The sequence below is a fragment of the Haliaeetus leucocephalus genome, unplaced genomic scaffold (assembly GCF_000737465.1).
Source record: "Haliaeetus leucocephalus isolate CR32 unplaced genomic scaffold, Haliaeetus_leucocephalus-4.0 Scaffold0, whole genome shotgun sequence".
In the NCBI taxonomy this organism is placed as follows: domain Eukaryota; kingdom Metazoa; phylum Chordata; class Aves; order Accipitriformes; family Accipitridae; genus Haliaeetus; species Haliaeetus leucocephalus.
In genome coordinates this window covers 11,720,524-11,748,183 of record NW_010972436.1, presented here as the reverse complement: position 1 = coordinate 11,748,183, position 27,660 = coordinate 11,720,524, and the positions used below count along the sequence as shown (strand labels likewise).

At 38.3% G+C, this 27,660-nt stretch overlaps 1 protein-coding gene across 1 annotated transcript in view; it reads right to left on the bottom strand.

Annotated features, from left to right (window-relative positions):
• MYO3A (myosin IIIA) overlaps positions 1 to 27,660 on the bottom strand; it is a 126,144-nt gene that overhangs the window by 32,213 nt on the left and 66,271 nt on the right. Inside the window, exons 10-22 of the mRNA XM_010562842.1 lie at positions 26,012 to 26,111; positions 23,575 to 23,691; positions 22,340 to 22,444; positions 22,172 to 22,255; positions 21,192 to 21,394; positions 18,763 to 18,861; positions 18,548 to 18,662; positions 15,068 to 15,194; positions 13,870 to 14,080; positions 11,695 to 11,842; positions 4,178 to 4,331; positions 3,006 to 3,094; positions 1,135 to 1,264 (exon numbers count right to left, since the gene is read on the bottom strand). Of these exons, the coding sequence (XP_010561144.1) occupies positions 1,135 to 1,264; positions 3,006 to 3,094; positions 4,178 to 4,331; positions 11,695 to 11,842; positions 13,870 to 14,080; positions 15,068 to 15,194; positions 18,548 to 18,662; positions 18,763 to 18,861; positions 21,192 to 21,394; positions 22,172 to 22,255; positions 22,340 to 22,444; positions 23,575 to 23,691; positions 26,012 to 26,111 (1,682 nt within the window). The remainder of the gene's footprint in view (positions 1 to 1,134; positions 1,265 to 3,005; positions 3,095 to 4,177; positions 4,332 to 11,694; positions 11,843 to 13,869; positions 14,081 to 15,067; positions 15,195 to 18,547; positions 18,663 to 18,762; positions 18,862 to 21,191; positions 21,395 to 22,171; positions 22,256 to 22,339; positions 22,445 to 23,574; positions 23,692 to 26,011; positions 26,112 to 27,660) is intronic.

Genomic DNA, 27,660 nt, shown 5'->3' with positions numbered 1-27,660 from the left:
ATAGCTGGATGGTTTGGGTCCGTTTCAAAAGACTACACACAGTGTTTCATAATATTTAACAAGACGACTAAAACAACCTTCTGAGTTATCTTGCAAAACATTACATAAGACTTGGGATCCGTTCTTGAGACCATTTGAGCGCTGACTTTGGCTCTACAGAAATTATAGTTTAGCATGTTAGCAGATATCAACAAGTGAAAAAGTTCAGGCAAGGACATTGAGCTCAGTGTTTTCCCCAGAAAACTGACTTAAAATAGACCTTCGAGACCAAATTTTGCATTCCACCAGCAAAGCTCCCTTTGTGAAGAATAGGAACCTTGCCAAAACCTCAGTTTCTGTAAGCTATGATAACATTTTAGAGAAACTTCCATTAGGCTCTTCCCATTTAGCTTTTCTGTTCTACTACATCTCCCATGTAGTTGTACAAGAAAGTAATGTTGTAAAGTACTTACTGTATGCCACCAATGCCATCACACAGGGAGTAATACAACACGATAGCAAACTGATTGTAGGGAGACTTACCCATCATCCTAAAATAGCAGGTAGGACACTGTGCAAGGACCTGGTTCAACTAAGGTGCAACTTAGGAGTAATTTCTGTAGAGCCAGTCATATTTCTTTACCCCAACTTATGAAGTCCCTGAGGAAGGGCTCACTACTAGGACCCCACCAATTACCTATTGTAAAGGACTAAAAGATGGGGGAAACAGAGGAGTGTCTCCTCACTCTTTGCAGCAGATGTTAGGAGCCCCAGCCCTGGTTCTCTGCTACTTTAGAGAAAAATTGCACTGAGACAAAACAGGCAATTTATATATGCCCTGTCCAAAAAAGGCCAGTGACTTACCTGATCCTTTCTGTTCAGTCCTCAACCAAAGGGATGCACTCCACTCCCTGTCTTGCTCCCCTACCCTGAAGAGAGGACCCTGAAAGAAGCCTCTACCACTTCCTTGGCACTTGACCAGACCAATCCCTCCCCTGCAGCTTGAGATGGCTGGGGCTCCATTCTGTATAGATTCTAGGGTTGGAAAGTTAAGCCACAAAGTGTATAATGTCATCAACAAATGGTCATATGAAACCTAGCAGTGGTCATCACGAAGGCTAGAGAAGAATAAAAATATTACCGCAATAGCAATACCTGTTTTCGTAAGAGGATGGGTTACCAACTGTCGTGTCAGATTGTTTTCAGATGATCGCAGTAGCAGCACAATATCAGCTGGCAGAGTATCTCTATTTTTGGCTAGAAATCCACTTGCATTATATAGAACCTGTTTAAAAAGTGCATTTATGCATCTTCTGGGCTTTTGAAAAGTAATTGTAAATTTAAGCACTCTGGCATGTGGCTTTTAATATATCAAGATACACAAATAGTTTTTCAGCCATCAGGCTTGCTCTTGCTTACAGGATTTCTTTTGATCACTGAAAGCTCTAACTTCTCAATACTGAGAACCATTATGATGCAGATCACTAAAAGCAAATCCATCATTCCAAAGTAGCTTGGATTTATTTTCCATAATGCAGGTATGTTAATATTAGTTTTAGTCAGTGTGGATTTATCACTAGGATAAGTGTATTGTAGTCCTCCTTTACACCAGTACCTGTGTAAATGGACAATTAACAATGCACTTGATTTCAACCCTATCACACAGGATTACCCAAATGACTGTACAAACTTTCTGTCCCATTCATATCGTGCTGTACTGGACCCGGGACTTACCACTCTTCCTAGAGATCTCTGTATTAATTGTAGAGGAAGTCTGCAAAATCACAAACTGCATATTGGCAATTGAAATCTCTCTAAAAACTCCAGGAATGGTGTACCTAACTCAAAATGTACCTCCAGGGCTCTATCTCAATGATGCTGTAAAGGACCCACAAGAAAACCTGGCCTGTGAAGAAAGGTAGAAGATACTGGCACATTTAATTTAGAATAAAACCCTCAGAAAACAACCAAGTAACAGTCTTAAATTACAAAAAAGGCTTGTAAAGAAACAGGAAATTGTTCTCCAGTTCCACAGTAAACAGGACTAGGAGTAATGAAGTTACATCACAGCAATGGAGACATAAGTTAGACAGTAGGAGAAACTTCCTAACAAAAAAGCTTGTTGAACACTGCAGAGGGCTGATGGGGCACTGGTGGAACCCCCATCTTCAGTGGCTGGTACAGAGAGAGCTGGCTCTCTGCTCCTCAGCAGTGAGATATGCTATGCTGGTAAAGGGTAATTCAGCTGGAGATGAGGTTCAGAGGAGTTACTGCAGGCCTTTTGTAGCTGGCTGTCTTACACAAGGGGCAAGTTATCTTCCATCAGCTGATGGGCAGTACATTGCCTCTTTCCTTGCCAGCTGCTCCAGCACTGCACAGACACAACACAGTTTCCTACGTGAGACAGCAATGCCCACTCCATACCCTTTAAAAGAGCTCAAAAGGAGGTGGGAGCTCCTGCTTTCACAAGGCAAGGTTCAGGTGACCAGTGCCATCTTGCTGCAGTGCGTCAGAAACTCCTCCTGAGTTTGAAAGGCATGTGCAGCAAGTCACCTTGTACAGGAGGGCAAGATGCTGCTCATCAAATGAAGCAGAAAGCAGGGCCTGCACTGTCTACCTGGCTGATGACAAAGTACAGAACTAAGTAAGGCTGATGGGGTGTAGGAGGTAGTTGAAAGAATGGAGCTGGATCCTGATTCGAAGCAGTAGGAACAAGCATGGCACAGGACTTTGAGGAACTAAGGGGAAGAGCACTAAGTTGCATTACATAATTGTTATGTTTTGGTTCTTCTATAATACAGTCAGTTCATTTACCTGGTGACATTTAGGAAAAATACACTCCTGCTATTGCTTTTTTTTACGAGAGAAAATAACTTTTTCATTTACTTTTGATGTGTAAGGCACTGCCAATGTTTCCATGCCAGGCCTGAATAGATGAAGGTTGAGGACCAACCCAGCTGACCTCTTCTGTTTCCTTCCAGCCCTACCATTCCACAATCCCCAACTAATATCATTAGGTCTCTTACCTTTCCTGCATAATGATAAATCCCAAAGGTTAGATCTACTCTTTTAGGTCTCCAAAAATATTTTGATTTCAAATTATCTTCAAATTTTTCTGAAAAGAAACACATAGCTTATCTTACTGGAGTTACTGTGCAACAACTGTCTTCCAAAGCTGTATCCCTGTAGGGGTATTGCCTGACTTCTCAGACAACGCAGAGGCACAGAACAGACTCTGATGTTTTTAAGGACAAAGATACCATAATGGTCCTGTAACAAAAGGCACTGGATAGAGAATATGGGAGCTCTTGTGTCGGTTACTTACTTTGTACCAATTTTTTTCTGTGTGACCTCAGAAAATTGTTTGCCTTTCTAAGCTTTTGATCTTCATATACAAAACAAGGTAGTAATCCTTCCTAAGGATTCCTTGGGGAATTGTGAGGAAACATTTACCAATTGATTGAGAGCCTCTGTACTGTAGACTAAAAAGTATGAGGATAGAAAGACAGCAAGCTCATATAATTGCTTTAGCATGGGCATCGTTACTGGATGTTATTAGGTTTTGTGATTGGCTGTTGGTTAAAACTCTCACGTGACACTTTGCACAGTCAGAAATGAATGAAACAAGGATTTATCTGCACAGAAACCCCACTGAAATAAATAAATCAACCTTAACTGCAACTACTCAGCAGCACTAAAATATTCAGGATCTGAATTATAACGTATTTAGGTGTTTTAATTTCTGAGTAGAAGAAAACAGGAAGCATAATTTGCCGAAAGGCACCAAGGCAGGTTTGCAGCCATTACCCTTAAAAAGTACAAAAATCCTTGTTCAGATACAGCTTATCAAAAATCTCAGAGCTGAACATGACTCCACTTTGAAAACAGTGTTCCTGGCACAGGAACCTTAACTCAGTTTGATCTTTATCTTTCAAGCCCTGCAGCTAAAAATTCCTGAAGGCAGGACAATTCAAAGCCCGGATCAGCAGTTTAGGTTCATTTGTACTCTTAATGTTTCTCTCTCTATCAACTTCAAAGACACATCCAACCCTGCATGCATGCCTTCCTCAAACACACTGTGACACTGGAATGTGGGCTCACTAAAAACATAACTAGCATACAGCCTGAACTGGATGCACCAAACAGAAATCTGACAGGGAGACATCCTGCAAAACTGTGAAATAAACCATACACTTACCTACAAGTGTCTGATCTGTTGCTTGTGGGAATCGACTTTCCTCATCCAGTAGGGACAATAAACCCATTGGTTTCTGCAGGAACATATCTAAGAGGGGTCTGTTGTCCTCATATTCTATAACTCTTGCATCAACACCTTCATATAGGTATTCATTCTGTAACAGACAACAGAAGGCATGTTTTGTCTAAGTACTTAGGAAAATAATTCACAAACTGTCAGTTGTAACAAATTAAAACTACATTGACAAAGTATGTCCTGGGGCTAAAGACATCAAGGTTTTGCAGGAACAAATGTCATTTGGGATCTATCACACTGTCAGGCTATATATTTTAATTTGCCTTTGGATATGCAAGTGCTTCCTATGGCATATTTGGTAAAGTAAGATACTTTCCAGGAATATGCAAGAATTAAAGAAACAGTTGAAGAAGATAAAGTCTAGTGTTTGCAGGTGGAGACCTCCGTGTCTATTTACTTCCCTGGTCTGCAATGTAAAAAGTATTTCTTAATCATTTAGAGCTATATTTACATTCCCAATTCGTAGCTCAGATCTATGTCATGTACAGTGACTAGGGTTTACAAAAGTGACTACAGATTACAGAGGCCTCACTTGTTTGATCCCCTTCCTCAAACACCTGGAAAAGTTCTTATGTAGATAAGAATGGTGCACACACTTTCTAATAATTAAAGAATGGTATACATACTTTATAAAATTTAAATAAATTGTCGCAGGTTGGCCATTACAACATTTTTACTCCTTTTAAGGAACTAGGGAAAGGTATTCAGCAAGATTAAAAAACAACAGAAAAGCTGATGGGGGTTTTCTGTGTTTTTTATTTTTCTCCTGAAGACTGAAAATATCTCTGGATTCCTATCAGACTGAGAAAAACCTGGTAACAAATGCTGCCTCCACAGTGTGTTGCAATGATTTTATCTTGAAAATATTTTAAATTATAGCTGAAGAATAGAAGAATGACTTTCTTTAATCCTTCAGCAAGGCAGAAGACAGCCGTAGATTTACCAAGAGAAGGATGCTCTAGGGACTGCCACCCCTCCATTATTTTTGCCTGCATTATGTAATGCAATAGCAGTTATCCACTGCACAGCGCTCCCATATATACCAGGGCTGCCTTCAGTGCTGTACGGGCTGTACTATGAAAACACATAATTAAGCCTTTTGATCTGCTTCAAAAACCATCTCTCTGCCAAAGGATAGGACTTTATAAAAGTGTTGCATTAATGTATGGCGTTAACATCACAGTTGTGCCATCCTGAAGTCATTGTGAGAAGAGTGTCATAAACATGAATGATGGCTAATATTAATGAGTTCAAAGACCTCTAACCCTGAGAGACCTCTCCTTATGTGTCATTCACTTGAGGCTGAATGACTGAAGAAGGCAAGGTATTGAGCATTTTGAAAAGGAGTTAACTGCCATACACAAGGAAAAGCACAGGTTATTAGACTTCATACCTCTTAATCTCTAAGCCAGAGAGAAACAGCAAAATGAATAAAATCAGTGTCATTGTCCTGGAAATCTGCTGATCCATTTGAAAGAGAACACAGAATATATACCTAAACCCTATCCAGCTTGATCTAATTTCCCAGGACACTCTTCACTCTAAGGTTAGGTTATGGCTCAGTTTATATGCCTGTACAAGGGTGTAAGCAGTAAGAACCTCTCCTGCAGCCCCATGAGGGCTCCTCCTCTCAGACACATAACATTAACTTCATTCATGTCTCCCCTGGAGCAGTGGACAGGTGGAGTTTTGCTTTTTATTTTAGTCAATGACCTGAATAGCAGGACAAGACAGGAGAGTAATAAATGTATCACTGATATAGGCAAGAAGTTAATTATATACCTGTAGGAGCTAGTGGCAGGAAGGGAACGAGTCCGTGTTATCACCCAAAGATAACACCGGAGTAGGGGCAGCTTAACGAAGGCTGTACCAACACACAGATGTTACGTTCATGAAACCAGCTGTTACTGCTTAGGATTATCAAAAGTACACTTATCAAGGAGAAAAAGGGAAGAGATTGCTCAGGATGAATCTATCAGAGAAGAGTGTTTCTGTGACACTCGGACATCGTCAAACAAGCTCTGTCAGACAACCTATCTAATGATTAACTTTTTCTAACTTCAAATGCTTGTGAGAGAGACTGGTTTAGAGAGCTGATAAAAGAGTTCTTGAAACTGAAAGGAGGTCCGTAATAGCTATACTACTACACCCTAACAGCAACATCTGCTCCCCTCTCTGCCCGGCCAGTGCATGGGGCCTGACCTTCAAGCCTGCAGCATATGTGACCATTTGGTCTTTTGTGTCTGCACCTTGACAACTGAACAAGTGTCAGAGCTGATAGTTTTGGTAAGGCTGCCGTCTGCCCAGTAGGTTATGGAAGGAGTTCACTCCATCACTTCCCATGGGCTCCTGGATGATGGCTGATAACCAAGTCTTCCAGGCACCAGTGTGACAGATGGCTCAGAAATAAGATACCATATTATATTTTCTTATGCAATGCTGGTCTTCAACCATATTATTAGGATATAAGCAGCAAGGATAAAAGCCTTAACGATGCACATCATAAAACTGTAATGAAATAGATCTTATTTGAATTAATAAGCTGAATCGGCTACAGGATTCTGTAATCCCCCACGATGTTTTATGACAGGAAAGCTCCTTAAAATAGCAGCTGCTCATTGAAATTCTAAGGCATAATGCACTAGAAAGTATTCCTATGGATGTGATGTCAAAAGGAATGACTGAGTTACACTAATACTTGGGCTCCTATCTCATCTCAGTATTGCATTGTATTTTTTCTGTGATCAAAACTAGGTAATATTAGCTTGTGCAACCTGGTTTCACTTAGTAACAAAAGAATAATTAAATGCATTAGGAAATGGTCTTCATGTTTAATAAAAAAAAAGTAATGGCATTTTGCCGAGTACGCTTTGGTGTAAATGGAAACACTGGAGACTTACTCAGAATGAACCTTTTCCAGCTTAAAGTAGAAGATTAAATTGTCATATGAATGTAAAATAAACATTGCATATATTTAATGTAAAAAGTAGCATTCTCCCAACTGATAGTAACCTTGCCACTTTCCAAAATGTTTTAGGTATTTGACATTATACCTTTTACTTTTTACAGAAGAATCACAAATGAGAAAGAAATGCAAAGGTTGTCTCTGCTGGACAATGTTACCTGCAGATCATGGAGCTAACAGAATTAACTTACATCAGTACCTTAGATGTAAAGGAAACACCTTGAAGGACAGGACTGAAGGTGAAAAAGTTGTGTTTTTGCTTAGTATTAACCTAAAAAAAGCTTGTGCCAGCATTCATTCCACTGAACTATAGACACATAAAATAAGTGGTTAGGTTGAGAGCTCACATTCCCTCCCCAGTCAGTGGAGACAGAGATGTATCTACTTGTCTCCACTGACTATTGGGAATCTAAACTATCTTTATCTTAAACTATACTCCCCATTTCAGCCTTTCTGTTAAATTAGGGAAAGGAGATTGCATTCAGGCCCAAAAGCAAGAATATTAAGTCAACAATGAAGAATAAACTCCCTTAATTCTGTCTTGAGTTCTCCAAGTTGGCACACAGACTCTGCTCTAGCAGACACCCTGGGCCTTGGGTGGTAGTATCACTGTTCCTTCCTACTATTCCTATCACTTCTGAGGCCATATTTTTGTAGGCCACACTTCCGAGGAAAGCAAAACTGTGAACACTTTTCAGATTCAGATACAGAAAAGAAACCACTGACAATGCTAAAACCATGTCACCTGCAACACTGAAAGTACAATTCAGCTTTATGAGTTCATTTATTATGTGGCTTCATTGCTCAAGTTGCCAAAAAATGATTCACCTTCCCTAGTTATATAATCACGACTTATTAGGTTGACATGGGTTAATTGAGAACTAGACTATAATCAACTGATTTAGGCCTTCCTAAAGAAGACCTCCCACTAGATATGTCAAATTTAATCTAATTGCAAGTGGTATGGAATTGAACAGGACAAAACAAGGAAAGAAATGAAGTAAAGTACCTATAAGTTTTAATTCTCTTGAGGGAAGTGTGAAAGAAATTAAATTCTGCAGTCTTCCCTGGGTAGATTGACAGGGTGCAATGCAGTGTTGTGCTAGAGATTTCTGAGGTAGCATAGAGCAATCCAACATGTCTGTCTGGCATTGCACAGGGCTGTGGAGAGATACTAGCCTGGGTCTCCAGCAAAAGGATAGCTCCATCAGCATGACGGTCAGCTTGGGCTAATGAAAAGTCAATGCAAAGGTCTTGGTGACTGCTGGCATCAGCCTTCTCCTAAACAGAACTCCTGTCTTTCAGTATCAAAGACACAAACCCTTATATGTATGTAAAGTCAGGCAGACACATCAGCAAAGGGCAAGGGTGATACTTCGTATCATTAACAAGAACAACTTCAGTCATACGATTTTGAAAATATTTCCTTTTTTTCCATGTACAGAAAATTTTGTAATTATATTTTCTATTTCCCTGCAAATAGCTTTCTCTCATTTGTCTGTGGGGATGGCCTATATTTACAACTAAAGTACATTACTGGTGTTAACACAGGAGAGTCCTTACGGTGAACAAAAAAGATTCTGAAGCCACCTGCTTTCTCAAAGACTGTTCGTGTGATGTAAAACCGGAACAACCACGTTATTAATAAGTAAAAAGTGATGTCTTGTAACGACTATGAATTATACTGCAAATCATCCTGTGTCATTGGGTTGTAATGCAGAATAATATGTTTGTCATTTCCTGGCTCTGAAAGGGGGGGATTTACACCCAGACTTGCATGAACTTTATGTAGCTCATTCTGCACTGCCATAGTAATATCTTTGGAGACTGCTACAAGATAATATAATGAAGTTTGATATAATCTAGTGTAGTGGTGTCATGTAAATTAAAGTAGACATCTTTCTTGGTTGGTATAACCGGCAGGATGTGGACACTCGTAATAGGAATATTGGGACTGGTATAAATGAAATATGAATGGAAATGTGTGTATAAGCACCAGAAGAAAGAGTCTTAGAAGTATGGCCTGTGATTTGAATGAACATTTGTTCACAGCAATAAAATTGAGGGAAGTGTTGTTTCTATCAAGACCAGAAGGCCCTCACTCACATAAAAACACAGCGCAGACAGCGAGAGAGTGGAACACCCTCTAAATCTGACAACAGGAGGATGACGGCAAGGTTACAGCACATCACATGTGCCTCTTCTTTTCCTGTGAGCCCACCAAGGAAACAGACTGTAGGCTTAAAGATGTATATATTCCGAACAAGCAAAACCAAATAACGACCTTCCCTGAAGATTATGGAGGCTGAAGTAAATAATCTTCTGAGGTGAAGAACTGCCCTGAAACAAGTGATGATTGCTAAAGGGTGTAAAAGATATGTCCAAAACTTAGTTCAGCAAGAAGAACCTAAGAGACATGATGAAGACTTGCTAGCTGGTGTCCCTTATTCTCTGTGTTGCTCACAGATGATCCTGGCCAGACACTTGAACACACACATCCTGGTGCTTTCTATGTGGGTGTGAGTCAATGAAATCTATGAGAGAATGAGTGGGAGTGGGTAAAATGGACACACTTAGAGATTCTGTAAGCAAAGATCACCTTCCCCTTCCATAAGGTCTGTAACTGTCATACTAATTTCCTACAGGGAGAAATGGGTAAACTGTATGTCATCAAAATCAGAAGTTCATTTTTTCCCTCATTTGCTCAGTGGCAAAACAACCACCCTGACCTCTCTGCAGTAGGGCATGTGCAGGAGAGCAAACTACTCCTACTAGATTGTGACACCACAAACCTCTGCACTGGTATAGGTCTGGCCAAAATGTTCTGTATTAGGGTATCTAGAAACAAGCAAAGGCAGATTACACTGGACAGAACCCAAGTCTAATCAAAAAAGAGAAGGAATATTAAGACAATATTTGGGTGTACAGGGATAGGGTTAGGAAAGCCAAGGCAGGTCCATCAGCAGCAAATAGGCAACTAGGGAAAATGTGGGCCTGCTGCTTAACAGGTGTGGATGAGCTGGAAAAGGCTGAGATACTCGATGCCTTCTTTGCCTTGGTCTTGACTAATAATCCCAGGTCCCTGAGACCAGAAGGAAAGTCTGGAGCAAAGAAGACTGACCCTCACTGGGGGAGGATCAAGTTAGGGAACATTTGAGCAAAGTTGGACATATGCAAGGCCAGGAGACCTGGTCAGTGCCTGGATTTGACGGGAATAAATAATGGTGCTGCGGCCTGTGCTATTTCCATCTTTCAGCTGTTAGAAACAGCAGTAGCCAAGTGCTCTTTTTGTGTGAATTTATGCACTTTGGAAAGAAGATGCCTAAGTAATTATAGTTTTTCAGGCTAATTTCTCTCTGACTTTTAGATGGTATTAAAGACAAGGAAATACTTGTGACTGAGAATCTCCCACATAAATCTATAAAAACAACAACACGGTCTAAGACCGCAAGACAGCATTTCCTGAAATAACTGGAAACAGGATAAAACATTGATCCATATTAAAAAAAAAGCCATTTTACACATAGATATATACTCCTCTAGACTGACACATGCAGTACACACCTGCATACATAGACACATTCCAAACTTGTATCTGTCTCATTCTTAAAACAAGCAGTGATTAACACTGACAAAATACTCTTTTTCTACTAATAATTAAAATCAGTATTCAGGAGGATTTTCATCTATGTATCATAAAACCCAATAATTTCAGTAAAACAGAGAAAGTATTATTTCACCTAAAATTTGAATGTTGACTGTTCTGCTCATACCGAATTCTGGAATATTTCTACCTTCAGCAAGATTCATATTTTTTTTTTCCTGGACATGTTATTCTTCAAATAGCAATACTGAATAATGATTTTAAGATGGTTAATTTAATTCTCATGGAATTATTTACAAAGTTGAGATCACCATTTTTGAGGTTTTCCACTCTCCTCTTCAATTTCATAAACTTTTATAATTACAACTCTATTCCTTTTCTCTGTTTTACATCAAATTATTTAGATTAAATCCATCATTATTTAGCTTAGATGATCTAGTTCCTGAATAAGAACAAAATAATTGCAAGATTTTCAGTCTTTAATATGGAACTTCAGTGTTCATTAAGCTTATTAGTAAGCTGTTATGAACGCTGCACTTCAAAAATTATGTTACCACTCATTTATTTTTTTACTGTAGAATCATACATTACATCACTTATGTTATTCCTCAAGAAAACAACATTGCATTTGCATCAAACTGATTATCGCTGTGTTATGTTGCTTAGATACTGTAAATTTCAACTTTAATGTGTTTTTTGTAGGCATTTTACTTGCAAATAGCAAGCACTGCTTCACAGAATACATACTCAGGAAACATTTGTTATAATCTGCAATTTACAACCTATTATGGGGAAGGAACAATGTAGTTTTCTTGAGACAAGGTTTTATATGTTCAGCAATATTAAAGCTTTATCAAAATATTGAACACATACCTGTTCCCAGGCAAAAACATGTTGATTGAAGTAGAACTGAATTTGTTCATTGGCAATGTTGATACAGAGTTGTTCAAAAGAATTTTTTTTGAAATTCTCAAAGCCAAAGATATCAAGAATTCCAATGTTCAAACCATCATCGTTTCCACTGCAAAGATTAAATAAACTTTCTATTGTTGTATCTTTAGTTTATACTGACTAGCTTCATTACTATTTCACAAAACGAAATAATGGGCCAAATCTGTATGCCAGTTAAATAGGATAATATTTGCTAAACCAGATATCTCTTAAAATAACAATCAATATTTGTTTGAAATACAATAAATGCACATCAATTCAAAGATGACTATTTGCAGACCAGATACACTGAATCACATAATGACCGAGTCAATCAATAAGCGTATAGAGGATTACAATTTTGTTTTTAAACTAACATTTGCTAGTTATTGTTCTATTGTAAAAAGCTGACCACAGTACAGAAACAACATGCAGTTCTTTTTATTTCTCTTGTAATAAAACAGGCTTTACTCACCAGCATCTTGAAATTTAAGATTGCTGTCATCAAATATTATTTCTTCATAATATTTATTGACAACAATTAAAACTGCTTATTTTAACATGAAAGTCAAAAGAATGAATAGCTAGACTTTTTATACATCTAAATACTACTTTAAGTACTGGAGCGTGGTATGAATTTAAATTACCAATTAAGTTCCAGAGAAGTACTACTAGTAAAAATTTCAGTTTGAAATTTTAGCTAAGGCATTTTGAGAGATAAGTGGTCATTTCTGCAACCGGAAAAAAGCTCTAATATTTGTATTTATTTGCTGAAAGAAAAAATTAAGAGGATATAATTTTATATCAAACTGAAGTTGACATTAGCGTCTTTTCCTAGCTAAATTAAAAAAATAAATCATTCTAACTATAAAACCCCTTTGACGGGCTATCTGTAACCAATTTTTTTTTTTTTCATAAAAATTTAGGAAATTGGCTATGAAGAAACAGCCTCAAGATACTAATGAATAGCACTTGAACCTCTTTGTGAAGTCCATCTCAAAAATGGAAGCATTTCACTGTGGAGCGATCAAAGCTATTTGTTGATTTTGATCTGAATTTGGTGACTATTTTATCTACCTGCAAATTACATTTTTGGTGAACAGACTGCTGAAATTTCTCTGCCCCATTCCTTCTCAGACCTAATTACATAAAAATAGCAAATACAAATTATTTTACTACCACAAAACCAAAGCAGACTTCTGTTTTTTTTTCTTTTAATAGTGAACATTTCAGGTTGAACTTTCTTCCTCACCAGCATAAGTATTCAATTTGAAAAGGGCTCTGTAACAGGCACGTGAGAGAGGCACCCAGGCTAGCAGTGCTGCCCCATCTATCATGAATTTTATCTTATCACTTACTGATTAAAGTTCTGTTTATTGCTGCTCTGCTGTAACCAAATATTTGAAAGTTTAAACAAATTCTAGGATTGCAGCCTTGGCTTCCCTCTGATGTTTAAAAACAAAATTTAAAAAATCCAGAAAATCCAGATTTGCAAACAAAAGCTATTTACTACTGATATTCCTCTTCAGGTAGTTATAGGTTTGCCCCTTTTCACTGCTATTATCAGCCATAGAGGGCCCTGACCTACAGGATCTACAATGCAAGCCACATCATTTCTTCTCTGATTAATTTGCAAAATGTGTTATATCCTCATTCCCAATATCTTTCTTGTCTCTGTGTTGAAAATGTCACCTTGTAAAGGTAGGCTGGACATTAACCTCGGTAAATGCATTTGGAAACTACTCTCACACATATATGAAACCACGCTCATAACAACAGTGACAGAAGCAACAGCATCAGTGTAAATAAGACCAGAATTTGACCTATGTAATCAACAGATGAATGTCAAAAGTTGGGCCTGAAAAACTATGAAGGAAAAAGTAGTTAGTATGTAATTTACAAAGGGTTAAATGAGTAAAGGTCAAACAGGAAAACACCAGACACCCGCGCTATCCATATCTACTGTATTTTCACTGCATACTATGAAAAGGATAAAACCTTTTTTTAACATGGTGGTGTCATAAACAAAATGGTAGCAGAGAAAAAGTAGATGAGAAAACTAAAAGCTTTAGTGTGGACGATATTGTTCTCTCTTTAGTCTGGAAAAGCTTCTTTTACCTTAAATGTTTGTCAGGTTTGAGTAAAGTGTTGATGCGATTGACTATCCAGCTGAAGAGGCGCCCATACAGTGCTTTGGCCATGGCATCTCTGACATCAGTGGCCTTTTCCACAGTGTTGGGACGAATAATTGTTTCTCCTCGAGTCACTACACAGTGAGAGGTGAGGGCCTCTTGCAGTTCATCTGCCTGAATACACAGCAAGGACGCACCTAGGAAGGTTGGTCACAGGTATAGCTCAGAGCCAGATTTTGAAAGGAAAAATATGCATTTTTGCAATCAAAGCTGCAAGTGCAATGTATTATGAATAAGGCCCAAATCAAAGTCTTGAACTATAACTAATGAGGGTGTTCACACCAAACAACTGGCAGTATTTAATTTAGTCACTAGCCTTCCTAGCTTCCACTGCAGTCAATGAGTAAGTGATTCAAAGCAGAGGCCTTTAGGTTCTAAACTACTTTATCAAGGAGGCTATTTCTCCAAACTGTCTATGGAGAAATGCTAGGGAATCTACATGACTATGTCTGGAGTATGTAAGTTGTGAGGTGTGAATATCCCTCTCAGTTATAATCCATCCATACAAGCCACTGCTGTCCTCCTTTTGCTCCAGGAAAGGGGTGCTTCTTTCCCAGTTCCACAGTATTTTTCTATCTATGGCAGGAAAACATGTAAGAAGATAGCATGAAGACTTCATTATCTCCCCACCTGTAATTACTGAGAAAGAGTAGCAACTTTCTTGAGAATTTTGCCCCTTTCCTTCCTCTGCTCCCCCCGGCAGCCTATAATGTAAGGTATCCCTTCCAAAGAATTAGTGAGATGTATTTCAACAGGCACATGTAATGAGTATCTGAGAAGGAAACTGGAAAAAAACTATTCAATGTGCTAATGAGGTTCTCCATCAAATGTTTAAATAACCTTCAAATTTCAAAGATTTCCTTTTTAGGCATCTGCAGTATTAGTCATGTTTCCTGAATGCCAGTGAACTGGTTAGTCAAATAAGGTGCGGAACATGGAAAATTTTTTCTTTTTACATTTGAATTCAGGTGGGCTTGGAATTAATCTATCTTTAGCATTTAATTATTCTTGCAAAATTTCCATGTGAATACAGTTTTCATTGATAACTCTCTTGCAATAAAAGACATACATTCACTATCAAAACACTAAAGGAAAGTGATCTTAAATCAAGAAAAAACACTCACAATTCTCAAGGGCTACTGGATTGGAAATGTTGCTCTTGTCAATCATATGTTCAGATACCACTGTAGAAAATTCAATGTTACCCACATTTAAAATGGCAGCCAGGACACTATACACACTTCCAAGTTCCTGAAAAGTATATTAAAAAAAATGCAATACTTAATAGCCAGATAGATTTGTCACTTTGGTTTGTACGACGGGCACATGTGTGTGTTGTTTCCTGTTGTCTGCCACGTGCCCACAACTTTTAGGAATGCTGTTCTCAGCAGTTATTCCCTGTTCTGTACTCAGCATAGTCTTTCAGGTATAACTCACCCAAAGAGGGCAAGACAAACTGTAGCCTAATATCTCTTCCATACTTGTCAACAGGACAGGATTGACATCGAGTAGGGGAAGCACAAAATAAGTGGTGAACATAATCCTCTTACATAGAAAGAATTCAGAGGTTATTTATAGTCACCCTTCACTGTGCCTGCAGGCACAACTGTGTCTAAAAATGTAATACCTAGATAAAAAAAAAAAAAAAAAAAAATCTGCATCTATGTTTCTTGGACCACGGAAACAAAGGTACTCCAAATAAGAAGTCTGCAATGGCTCCCACTGATGTCATCAGAAAAAGTTTCACTGTGAGAAGAGTGAGACCTCACGTCTCTGATTTGGCAAGGCACTTTACCCTTCAAAATGTCAGTTAGGAACTGCGTACTCACCGAAGCACTTTAGTATGGACTTTAGTTAAACATATTTAAATTTCAAATGATTTAGTAGGTTCTGAAGAGGGATTCTACCTTGAAGAAGGCTAGTATTAGTCTGGACAGTGAAGTGATATGTACAATAAATTAAAGTACTTATATATGACAGATAAAATCATATTTGTAATTAATTAAGTAATGCTTTCATTGCAGGTTTGACTGAGATTTGAACTGTGAATTTTCATCTGAACTGTGAACGTTTATAAGTGTACTTGATGATCTCTGAGTATTTTCTACTCAGAAATGCTGAGGTGTTCCTGTAAAGCAGACTAGGTTTTAAGTTAGAAATCTGTGATACTATGTATTTTGAGGCATGTAGTAATACTGTATTTTATAAATAGCAGGTTTATAAGTTTTATAGTAGTTTTATAAGAAGCAGTTTTGTAAATTTGATTGGTATTTTATAGACAGACTTTTCATAATTGCACAGCATTTTATCCCTAATATTCAACAGTTTGCTAGTACCATGTCAGGTATCATTTACTCAGATAAAATCCTTAATTGCTTTAGAATACTTGATCTTGTTTTCAACACTTTCAGAAATTAATCTAGCAGTTAATAAATTAATTATTCCAGTGACAGCAAGACTTACTAGATAAGCTCACTCTAAAAAATTATGCTCAGGATAATTGCCACACAGTTTACCTAGGTTTTAAGCAATCATTTTCATTTTAAGCTTAGGGACACAGATGAAATGGAAAGAAATGGATAGCTTAACCTCTGCCATTGTGCTGTACAGTATGTATGGCTGCTGACATTTTTGTGCCCTTTTCCAGTGTGTTTGAATTCTGGCTTGATCTGTCTCATACAGCATGATTATTGTTCACCTCAGGCAGTCCTTTCCTATTAATTTTGCCACGCAGCCTGAAATAAAACAGTGTGATTTTAAGACAGGGCGTACTGACAGTAGGTACTATTAAAGCCTGCCAGTCAGTTAAAAACAGATTTCTAAGAAATAAAGCCTTATTTGGGTCTCAGTTTTAATTGAAGAGGCGAAGATATTCTGTCAAAGGTCTTCTGCTAATAAAACATGGAACATGCTTATATAGAACCTCCTCTGGGCACTGCAATGAATGTCAAAGCTTAAGGCTGCATTACTAAAAAGTGAATTTAGAAAAGAAACTCATTGTCTTACACTATCTTTTTCTCACTGACAATAAATTGTCTCTGCACATGTATCCTAGATCAGAACCTCAGTGTGGGAAGAAGACTTCTCTGTTCCTTCACTCTTGCAAACACAGCCTCAGACAGGCTAATTGACCCTGTAGAGAATGTAAGACAGGCTAACATGGATAGGGCTCACATGTAACCACAGTTAGATTGCCTGTGTACCCAACCTGCTTCTGAATCTGGGGGGTTCTACAGGTAGGTAATTCTTTACCAATTCAGCTCACGGTGGCTTGCTGAGTTAATCAAGTGAAGATCCATGCTAGAACTGCACAATGTGGCCAGTGACGTAGTTCTAACTGGATCTTCAATATGTAAGGAAGATGTCTCTTGGATAATCAGGATTATTGTTTCCATACATCCAAGTGAACAAAAGAACCAGGAACAAAACCAGACTTGCTGCTTTTCATGGTATAAATTAGAACTTAGCAAGGTCTCTGGTGCTGTGACAAAACTGCTATCAGTGCTGAACAGTGCATATCCGCGCTGCTTCTGGAAAGGTGAAAGTACAGGTGTGAAAGGATGTGATAGTACAGGTGTGGATATTACTAAGAGCAGTTGTGAATAAGCTTGTAGAGGAGAAAGAGACTGTGAACTCCACTGCTAATATGACTTAATGCAAAATGAGTATGGAGGAATAGAATAGGTGAATAAATCTGTTCTGCTAGCTATTCAAATATTTACATTGAGGGAAGCCAGAAATATTCAACTGAAGTGAGTAATTTTCTGTGAAAAGCTCCTTAAAACATGCAGTTTTGTCAAAGAAATTAAAACATACATCCATTCTGCAGCACTAGTGCTATATTTCACAGATACTATACAGATCATACTCCTACTATCATCTGTGATAAATAAAGTCAGAGGTAAACTACAGCTGTAATGCACCACTTCTAAGAAGAGAGAACTAGGGTGTAGGATGGGGTTTCCTTCCTTTGCATCCTATTTTATAAATCCAGAGGCTTGTTTTTATTTTAATTATACCAAAGACAGCCTGAGGAGAGGGGTTTAATGGCCAGCAGAGCAATGATATGAGATCATAAAGAAAGAATGGGTTCAGTTAATGTTTAGTGATGAGATTCACTCAAAAGGGATGTAAAAACTTCAACTTTACCCCTGGAGTTGTGAAAATGTATTGAGTTCATCAAAACTCAGATCAACTCAATGAATTTTTAGAACTCTCACCATGGACTTCATCTTAAAACAGAGATGAGGCTCATATTCACAGGCCTAAAATTATAGGCTAATAAATAGTTACAATATCATTTTGAATGCATTTAATCTGCAAAAGGCTTTTCTTCCCAATTACTCAGCTGTGCTGTGTTCACTGATTTCAAAGTCTTGTTGACTAATACCATTTTATTATTTTATCAATACCTTGAAACCTTAAAAATTTAGATGTGGTAATATAACAGTAAGTTGACCATGCAATATCCTAAAACATAAATGCACTACTGCTAAAGGAAGAAAATACCAAGGGAGATTATTTGAATGCTTTATATCAGTTTTTCTTGCTTAAGGTAGTCATTAAAGTTCACCAAAAAAAAAGGGGGGGTTATTGGCACTCACCTCCAGTGTAAAACCTATGACTTTGAAGCACTGTTCAATCAATTCAAACTGAGACTTATAAAAGCTATTGTTCATGAAATCTTGCACTATTCTGAAATGATCGTTTTGCAGATATCTGAAAGAGTTGATGGATACAGAGTTAGAATGTAAATAAGGTTGAGAATTCAACACTGCATTTCTTAGTAATGAATTTATGTAAAAATAAACTGCATTACCTGGGAGGTCTATATTCTGGCAGTTTATAATGTGCCAGTTTTTTCTTTTCTGCCAGACCAGCATAAATATAATAAAAAATATGGAAATTTTTCTCTCCTCTGAAACAACAGAAACAACAAACTGATTTAGTAATGTAACTACATTACATTTACTGATGACATACGTGCTATTATTAAATGTTATTTTGATAACAGGCAAGGCTCATGCAAACTGAAAGAAGCTTTACTACACAAGTTCCTGCGAAGTGAACACCCTTTTCTGTGCCACTGTGTGTTTGTTCTGAAGCTGCCAGGGCAGCTGCTCGGTGCTACAAGCAGCTAAATGCTGCTCTGCCTTTGATGAAGTTGATAAGTGCTGGGTGAGATCTTGCATGTTGCTCAGCCACCTGCATTAAATGGGCTGCTTAACCTCCAGTTATTTTAAAAAATCTTCTGACCATGGGAAAGCTATACACTCTTGATTCACTGAATCCAGTATGTTTGCTGCATCCTTTAGCGCTGAACCAAGAAAGCACATAAGCAGACATTCAGCAAAGGGCCTTATGACTTGGCATGCTTTGCCTAGAAGTTAGCTGCCCAAACCCAGGACAGAAGGTTTATTGCACATCCAAGGTTTCTGTGCACCTTATGAGGAAGAACTGGATGCTTAGGTGGAAATTTGCAACCACCACTGAACCCTGAGATGGCCAAGTCAGTCACTATGAAATGGCAAAAAGGAATTGTGTTCAATCCCCTGGTTTCTGCATGAGCTGAGGCATGTGTCTCAGGAGCACCATTACATGCTTCTGTGAAACAGGATCAGAGTCCAGTGCACTCCTCTCTGCATGTGGGGTGCCTAGATCAGAGTCCAGTGCCAACTTAGTGTGCGTGTTTTACTGTAGACAGTCAGTTGTAGAAAACAACATCAATTTAAGGAGTAGAAGCAGATCCCTTACCTTCCCACTCCATGTCTTAACCATTAGGTTGCATAGCCATGCTTTGCATGCTCTCTGAAACCTCACTGTGTCCTGATGGTTTGTGTATTCTCTTGGAAAGGTAGGGGATACCCATAGGTTCAAAATCTCTTGGCTTGAAGTGGGTCTGGAACTTGGGTCTCCCATTTTCTGGGTAATCAGTCAGTGGTTTTCTGCAAAAAGTCATTCCTAGCTCTCCATGTGAGTTTGGTAGTCATGTTCTCCCAGAAGAGCAGAACAGACTGCCCTTGCAATGCAGGTACCTGAATGCCAGTTCTCTGCCCTGGCACAGCTGTATGGACCAGCCACACAGAGACCTCAGTGAAGAGGAGAACATGTTCGACACAAACAGCTTCAGGCACCCTTGGAAGTTCATGCCTCAGAATTTAACCTCCCACAGTGGCTCTCACGCTAAACTCTTCGGTGGCATTTTCTTGTGAATTCACACATCTGAACACTTACCTAAATAGCATCTGATGCATGTAAATGCTTTGCCGACTTCCTGTTTCAGCATGTGGCTGAATATAAATACAGACTGACAGCCACAGAACAAACCCGTGAAAAGTTATGAAAAAAAAGTGGCATTTTAAGGAAAAAGCTGATTTTATTCTGAAAAAGCAGTTTCTGTGCTTATGTTCAACTGGGGAAAAAACATCATTTCACAAAATTGCCTCTAAGTTTAAATTGTTTATTGAAACGTTCCAAGTGATACTTAGATGTTCTTCATGTCACAAATCTACAACAGGCAACAAGGTCATGCAGAACTACAAAAAGAGTAAAAATGAGTAAGAGATCAGCAAGGGGAAAAATATCAATCAGTGACAACACTCTTTGTCTCAAACTCTGTTTTTCCTATTGTTATTATGGCAGAAATAGAGTTGCCAAAATATTTTTTACCTGGATGTGCTATATATTAGGATAGAAAATACATGTCAATAATTTAAATTAATTGGAAATGCCATTTAATTTTTCTGTCATTTTATATTATGAGATACACACAACAGAGATGGATCTGTTCTGCATTTGGTCCATAACCCTTTATAACCAAATCCTACTAGATGCTCCAAAATGGAAAATGAGCACTTTGCAAACAAACAAACAAAAAAGCTACAATACTAGAGGAAACGTACAGGAATTAAATCCAAGTGAGATACTTAACACAATATTTCAAACTTCCACAAAGAAATTTAGAACTGAAATGTTAGAAAGTTTTTAATTCTTTACACATTCTGATATACTTTATATATCACACATGCATTTTTATGAGATTTGTTTAAATCACCCAGGAGGCAATGAAAAAGAAAAATCAGGAGTCGTTTTCAGCTAGCTTACAGATTTATAAGCTATTCATATATAATTTATAAGAAAAAATCCCAGTACCTTCTTCATCTTCCTGTTTTGATCCAAGGTAATTTCCTGCATTGTAGGCCTACTCTGTAACCCCCAAATTAGGTCAAATATAATTTTTATACTTACACTGCCTGGTGGACAACTCTGGATTTTTCAAGGAGATACTCTGAAATCTGAGCTCCTACTACAGTGCCACCACAAGTGAATTTCATTTCCAAATATTTCCCAAATCTGCTGGAGTTATCATTGATGATAGTGCCTGCATTCCCAAATGCTTCTACAAGGTTATTCACCTGGAGGATCTTTTCCTGTAGAGTCCTGTTATTAGCCTGGATATGAAAAGATATTGCTTAAAATTATCAGTAATCATCCAAATACATTCATTCTTAAGTGTTTCTTTCCTCTTCTAGTTGGTATTGTGAAGTGTGACATCATCAGGGCAGCCATTCCTATTGAATCATATGGAAAGAAAGGCATGTATATATCATGAGACCTGTCAGAATATAGCAATCTACAGAACTAATGGCTGGCTGGAAGAGATAACACACATAATGATAATGACAACACCAGAACTAATTGATTTCTGTGGTCCGGCACTCTGAGATGGCCAGCTTGCTTTTAGGATCTTTCTTAGCATCTGCTTACTGCTGCACTGCACCATACCAATGAATCAGTTTGCTTGCATCTCACCTGGGACATGCAAAAATGGCATTTTATTTAGACAATTACGGTGGTCACTTCCCAGAATTACCATCTCCTACCGACAGCAATCTGGTTGTGGAATGAGGTGAAAAGCTAGAAGAGGATTTTATTTAGTACAGTTTGGGTGATTTGAAGACACTCAATTAAACAAGGGACAGATTAAAAGTCACAGCCCTCACTGCAGTGGGTACTTTCTTGCGGAATCCCCAAAATATTTTCAAGTGACCCTAGTTCAGGAGGGAGGAAGGGGTAGATAGATCAGCATCAGGTTCCAATCTGACCTTACAGAAGTTCTTTGGAAAACGTATCACAGCCTTGCCCCCCTACCAATGCCTTGTCCATAGGTTCAGTCAATTAGGCCTAAGATAGCAAAGCCTTCCAGAGGCATCCCCTTTGAAACATACCTTGCCCAGGACAGTGAGCTGCTGAACCAGAAGATGGGCACTTTGTGTCTTGCCAGCTCCACTTTCTCCAGAAATAACGATACACTGCAGAGAACAAGAGCATGACTCTGAGCTCATTACATATCTCTCAGCCTAGCAAAGGATATAATTAAGACACCTCATCTTTACCTGATCGGAATTGTATGTCACCATGGACTGATACCCTATGTCAGCAACAGCAAAAATATGAGGAGGGTTGGCAGTCCGTTTGGCTCCAATATACAGTTTGGAGTGCTAAGTGTAAGAAAAAATGAAAACATTATCAGTGTCCTTTAACAATTTTTTTTTTATCAGGGTTCAGTTTTATTTTCAGCTTAGTGTACAGCATGCTGAGGTTACCAGCAGTGATGTTTTCTGAGTGAGCTGTTACTGCACTCATTATACCATGAATCTGTATGTACTCAGTACTACAAGAACTGCTAAAAAAGCAGCACAATTTTGTATGATGTCAGCCCTGATTATGCTATGAAACTCAAAATATTAGAAGAAAATTTAATACTGCCAGATATCAAGGACCAATTTATAATTTCATTTTATTTGTACTTCACATCCTCTTATTATTTCTGCATGATATTGATGTCAAAATGTAAGATCTTTTCTGTACTGTAGTATCTGATAATTAATAATGCCAAATTATTGTATGACCAGAATTTCATATCTGTCCCCTTTTGTATAATGGGGAGGCAAATTCACAAAAGTTAAAATTTTACAGGGTTGCTTTGTGAACCCTCTGATCAATTAAACAGCTATGGCTTTCCCAGCTTTCTTGGGAGGAAATGCCCCCAGCTCCTACCTCCATCCATTCACAGAAGTTCTCTGTGGGAAGTGGGGGAGAAGAAATGCTCCCTCCCACAAAGAGGGGCAAGATTCACCTGAATAAATGCACTTACCTGTACAGATAATACTTCTGAACTAGCTGCTATGGGCAGCTAGTGCCTTTACACTCTGTGGGATTCTAGTCAACAAATCTCATTAAGTTTAGCACAATTTATCTCATCCTAGAATGAATGTTGAAAGTCACTAGAAGAACAATAACCTCAAAAATCCTATTTCTATCCATTGATTAAAAAGGATGACTTGATCAGATATAGCTGTTTGCACTTTAGACGTGATATAGACATGATCTACACTATAAAGATATCAGAAATTAAATTTTCTGGAGTTTCTCATTTCTGTGCTGAAATTCAGCCCACGATGAGGATGTGTGTCAACGTGCAGTTGAAGGGACAACTGTATTGGTAATTCCGTTGTTCAGTGAACTGAAGTAAATCTCAAGAATACTCTTACCTTATACTTAACACAAATATTCATATTTTAATGGAAATAAGTGATAGTTTAAAAGAACCAAACCTAGATTTTCACACCTGTGAAGAATAAATATCTATGTTCCGAAATGGATTGACAGCAATGAGAATGTCCCCAACATATGTGTAGATCTGATCCTTGGCGTAACCCTTCTGCAACTGCTCTGTTACTGTATTCTGATGGAGAAAGAATAGGAACATTGAATCACATGGGGGAAAAAAGAATATTAGGAAAATGTATAAAATATTTATGTAGTTACAATGAATGAGGATAGAGACAGAAGGTATCGATAGTCAGGAATACAACTGATCATGATCAAAAGTAAGTAACACTTTCAAACACATTGGCATTCCTAATTTCTTGTGTCCAAACTCACTCTGAACAATATACACTCACAGATCCCCAAGTGGCTGTAGCCAAATGAGTTAATAGGTACTGCTTTAATTCAACTAATCAAAGGTTTCCATGAGACAGTCCTGTCCTCATTTCTAACACTACAGCTCCATGTAACTTATCAAGCAAGAGCCATATGTTTGAATTAGTAACTGCCATTACAGCTGCTCTAACATTACTCTCAGTTACAAGACAAGACACAGATGTTCAACTGTTTGGATCCTAGTAATGTAAACAATCAGGCATCTTTCTATATTAACAACCAGTCTCTGCTGTGATTGTTCTTTGCTGCTGGAGAGCCAGTTCTCCCTGCACCAAAAAAAAAGAAGGGCCCATTAGTGGCATACCCAATTTCTTGACATAATTTCCCTCAGTTTCTTCTGCATACAGACCTGGGTATGTAAAGTGCCTGGTTAGGTTTCCAATTAAAGCAGGACATAGAGCTGGATGGAGAAACTCAAACCAGCCTTGAGACTATTCTGAGGTACATGTGAAAATATTTAGGCCCTATTCCCATTGGAACAGAACAACCGACAGCAGAGGACTACAGAAGGAATTGCTTTCCTTCCACATCCATCTGCTTACAGTGTTGTGCACTGTGTTCTGGTTAATGCACTTAAAACCTGAATTCTCAACAGCTGAAGAGGTTACATTTCCTTCACAGGAAAACATAAGGAGAAAATCTTGGTTTTCCGTTGCCTTGATAAGCTCTTCCCTTTTTGGTTTTGAATGCTACCTTGCTTTTGGTCATAACCAGATTCACATTAACAGAATTTTTTAGGGGAACTTCTGCCCTTTTTGAAATTATTTCTTGCACTGAGAGAAGGTCTCCTGTTTTGCTCTTCTGATGGGGCTATCTAAACTGGAAGAAAAGTTTGAATGGAAGAAAGGAGACAGTTCTGAGAAGCTGCCATTCATATGTGAAAGAGATTTTAAACTGGATTGGATTTAGTAAAATATCACACAGTCAAATGATGCCTTTAGGTAGAGGCTTCCTGAGGACTTTCCTGAGAATTCTCCACCTCTGAGGAGATGGGATATGCTTCCAACTCGTATGGTTTTTTGTGTGTCTTCTCTTTAGCTCAGATTGTTTATATGATTCATGGCGAAAGATAAAAAACCAGTCTTGCTAGCATATGGCTATTCCCAATATTAAAAAAATGCTTAAATCTGAGCTTTGTGCAGTAGATAAAGTTTGAATTAGCTCAATTAGTATTAACTAAACATTAAGCTACTATAACCAAGCTCTTGGATGACGGATGATGTTCTGTGGGCTGTTAGCATTATGTAATTTCCCAGCTCAAAAGCTGCATTTAGTATTCTGCACAGATGAAGATACAATATGTAAGAGAAGTTTTACAGATAAGAGAATGTGAATTATAGTCTATGCACAGCCTGGTAAGGAAGAATGACAGTTTGTTTACAACCACTGATGGCCTCTAAGTCCTGCAGATAATGTGCTGTGGCCCTATTCCTCTTTCCAGTTTTGAAGCTTAAACACAACAGACTTCCCCCCCTCCCTTATGCATGTTCTGCTGCTCCTAGTGGACTCATTTTTGAACTTTGACAAACCAGTGAGATTTGTATCAGTAATTTTGTCAAAAGTTCACCAGAAGGCACTGACAGGTCAGAGCCTCAGCTGACATAAATTGATCTCAATGCATCTCCACACCAAAGTAACTCAGTGAGAACCCAGCCTAGGAGAATATGGTAAGCTAGTTTAAGACAACTCTAGATGTCCAAGCAACAGAGGAGAAGGTGCTTGTTCTTGGACCTGGACCAATTTCAGGTTAACCTATCATTGCAAACTAGATATTTAGCTATAATACAATCCAGCGATGTAAATCCTGTTAAGGAAATGGTGCTACAATTCTGCTTAGTCTCAGGCTGTAACTGACAGTGGGTGTTTTATCTTTGAAATGGAACCATTCCTGACACAGTAAATCTAATCTAAAATATTTGGCATAAACTGGTAAAATGCCATTGTACACTTACACAGTTGAAGTGTGACAATACAGTTGAACTTGAAAATCAACAGCACACCATTGTGTTTTAACATGTGATTATCCCTCTTCAGGAAAACATGAAAAAAGAGGTTCTTACCTCATCCAGTACCTCCAAGGTTGCTAAATCATCTACCTCTTCCTGGTTTGAAACTAGTGACTTACTGTAGTTCCCTTTCTTTGTATGAATACGTTCAAATCTAGAAGAGAAAGACATGCAATTTCCTGATGTAAGGAAACACAGAGCAGATCTTGCATATGTAAACGTCTTGATGGCAGTTCAACCAAAACATTCCAGCTTTCCATTGTTCTGAATTCAAACACATGAATGTCTGAATAACAGGACAGGATATAACTTCTTAGTGCAGGACACCTGTACTTGACAATTCAAAATCTATGGTTTGGTCCCACAGCTGATACCATGAAGCTTCTTCACCGTACAGATCCCTGCTTGATCACACCCTTACATCAGCTGCAAGACTGGAGTTATGCAGTACAGGGAAAAAAAGAACATATTTATAAAGCATATAACAGTCAAATTCTGGCACCTACCTGCAAAAAGAAAAATGACCCATATAAAAATTATGGATAGGACAAAACCAGGGGTGTATGATGAAATAATATGGCAAGGATGATGCAGACAAAGCATTCAGGATGGAAACACTGCTAGCTTAGTAATGACAATGCTTTAAAGCCTGGCTGAGATGACTGCACTGTAGAGCAAAGTGCTACAGAACCACTGGGGTATGTGAAATACATCCTGACCAAGAAGAATTTTCTTGGACTCTACAGAAAAAAAAATTACACAAAATAAGGAAACAAAATTTCAAATCTTTTTTGTATCAGGGTTAAACTTCAATTAAGTTTTAAAATGGAATTTCTTTTCTCTTTTAATCAAACCAAAGAAAACTTTATGCAGTCTTATAGAAATTAGCAAGAGAATTCTTGAAGAGTTGGATCATTCTCTACCCAAGAGTAAAGGCATTGCTAAAGAAAGCAAAAGCAGCAGAAAACGCAAGGTTTACAACTCACATTAGTTATACGTGCTTTATGAGATGGGGGAAAATCAGGGAAAGGGAAACTAGATAAGTAACAGCAGAGTTCACAAACTAAATCAAGCTCAGATGTGCAATACAGCACAAGCACAGAAAGACTATCAAGTAAATCTGATCTCCTGATATGACCTCACTCCCCTTAATACTGTAGGTAGGAAGGCACCTCTCAAACACATGGAACATACACCCTGGTAATCTGAGATAGTAGGATAACTGTTGTGTGAAACACACTCACTCTTTACCTTGATTCCAGACAAGATCAGGGAAATCCTTTATTTAATTTTGATATTTGGGTATATGGCAAGAGTAAAAGCAGACAGGTGTTTTCTACCTAGGCAAGAACTTTAATATACAGCGAAGAGACGACAGGACAGAGAGGGCAGTTACACCAAGATGGAAAGCTAGACTGAATAAACATCACACTGATGGGGCAAGCTAGGAGACCTCTGAACTCCCACAGTAAAATTTACTGCAGAGTTTAATGGGCTGTACCTGTTCCACAAACATCACCTACTTCATGGGTGCTACTTCAGGTCATACAGGCTGTGCACTGATGTGGGATGCAGGTGCAGAAAGTCAAGCAGAAACCCACTTGGCATCAGTTACTGATTGCCAGGACTGAAAAGGGGCTGGAAGAAATGGCCAAATGATGCCCTCCCAACCTGTGAGCGCAATCAAGATCTGAATGATGGAA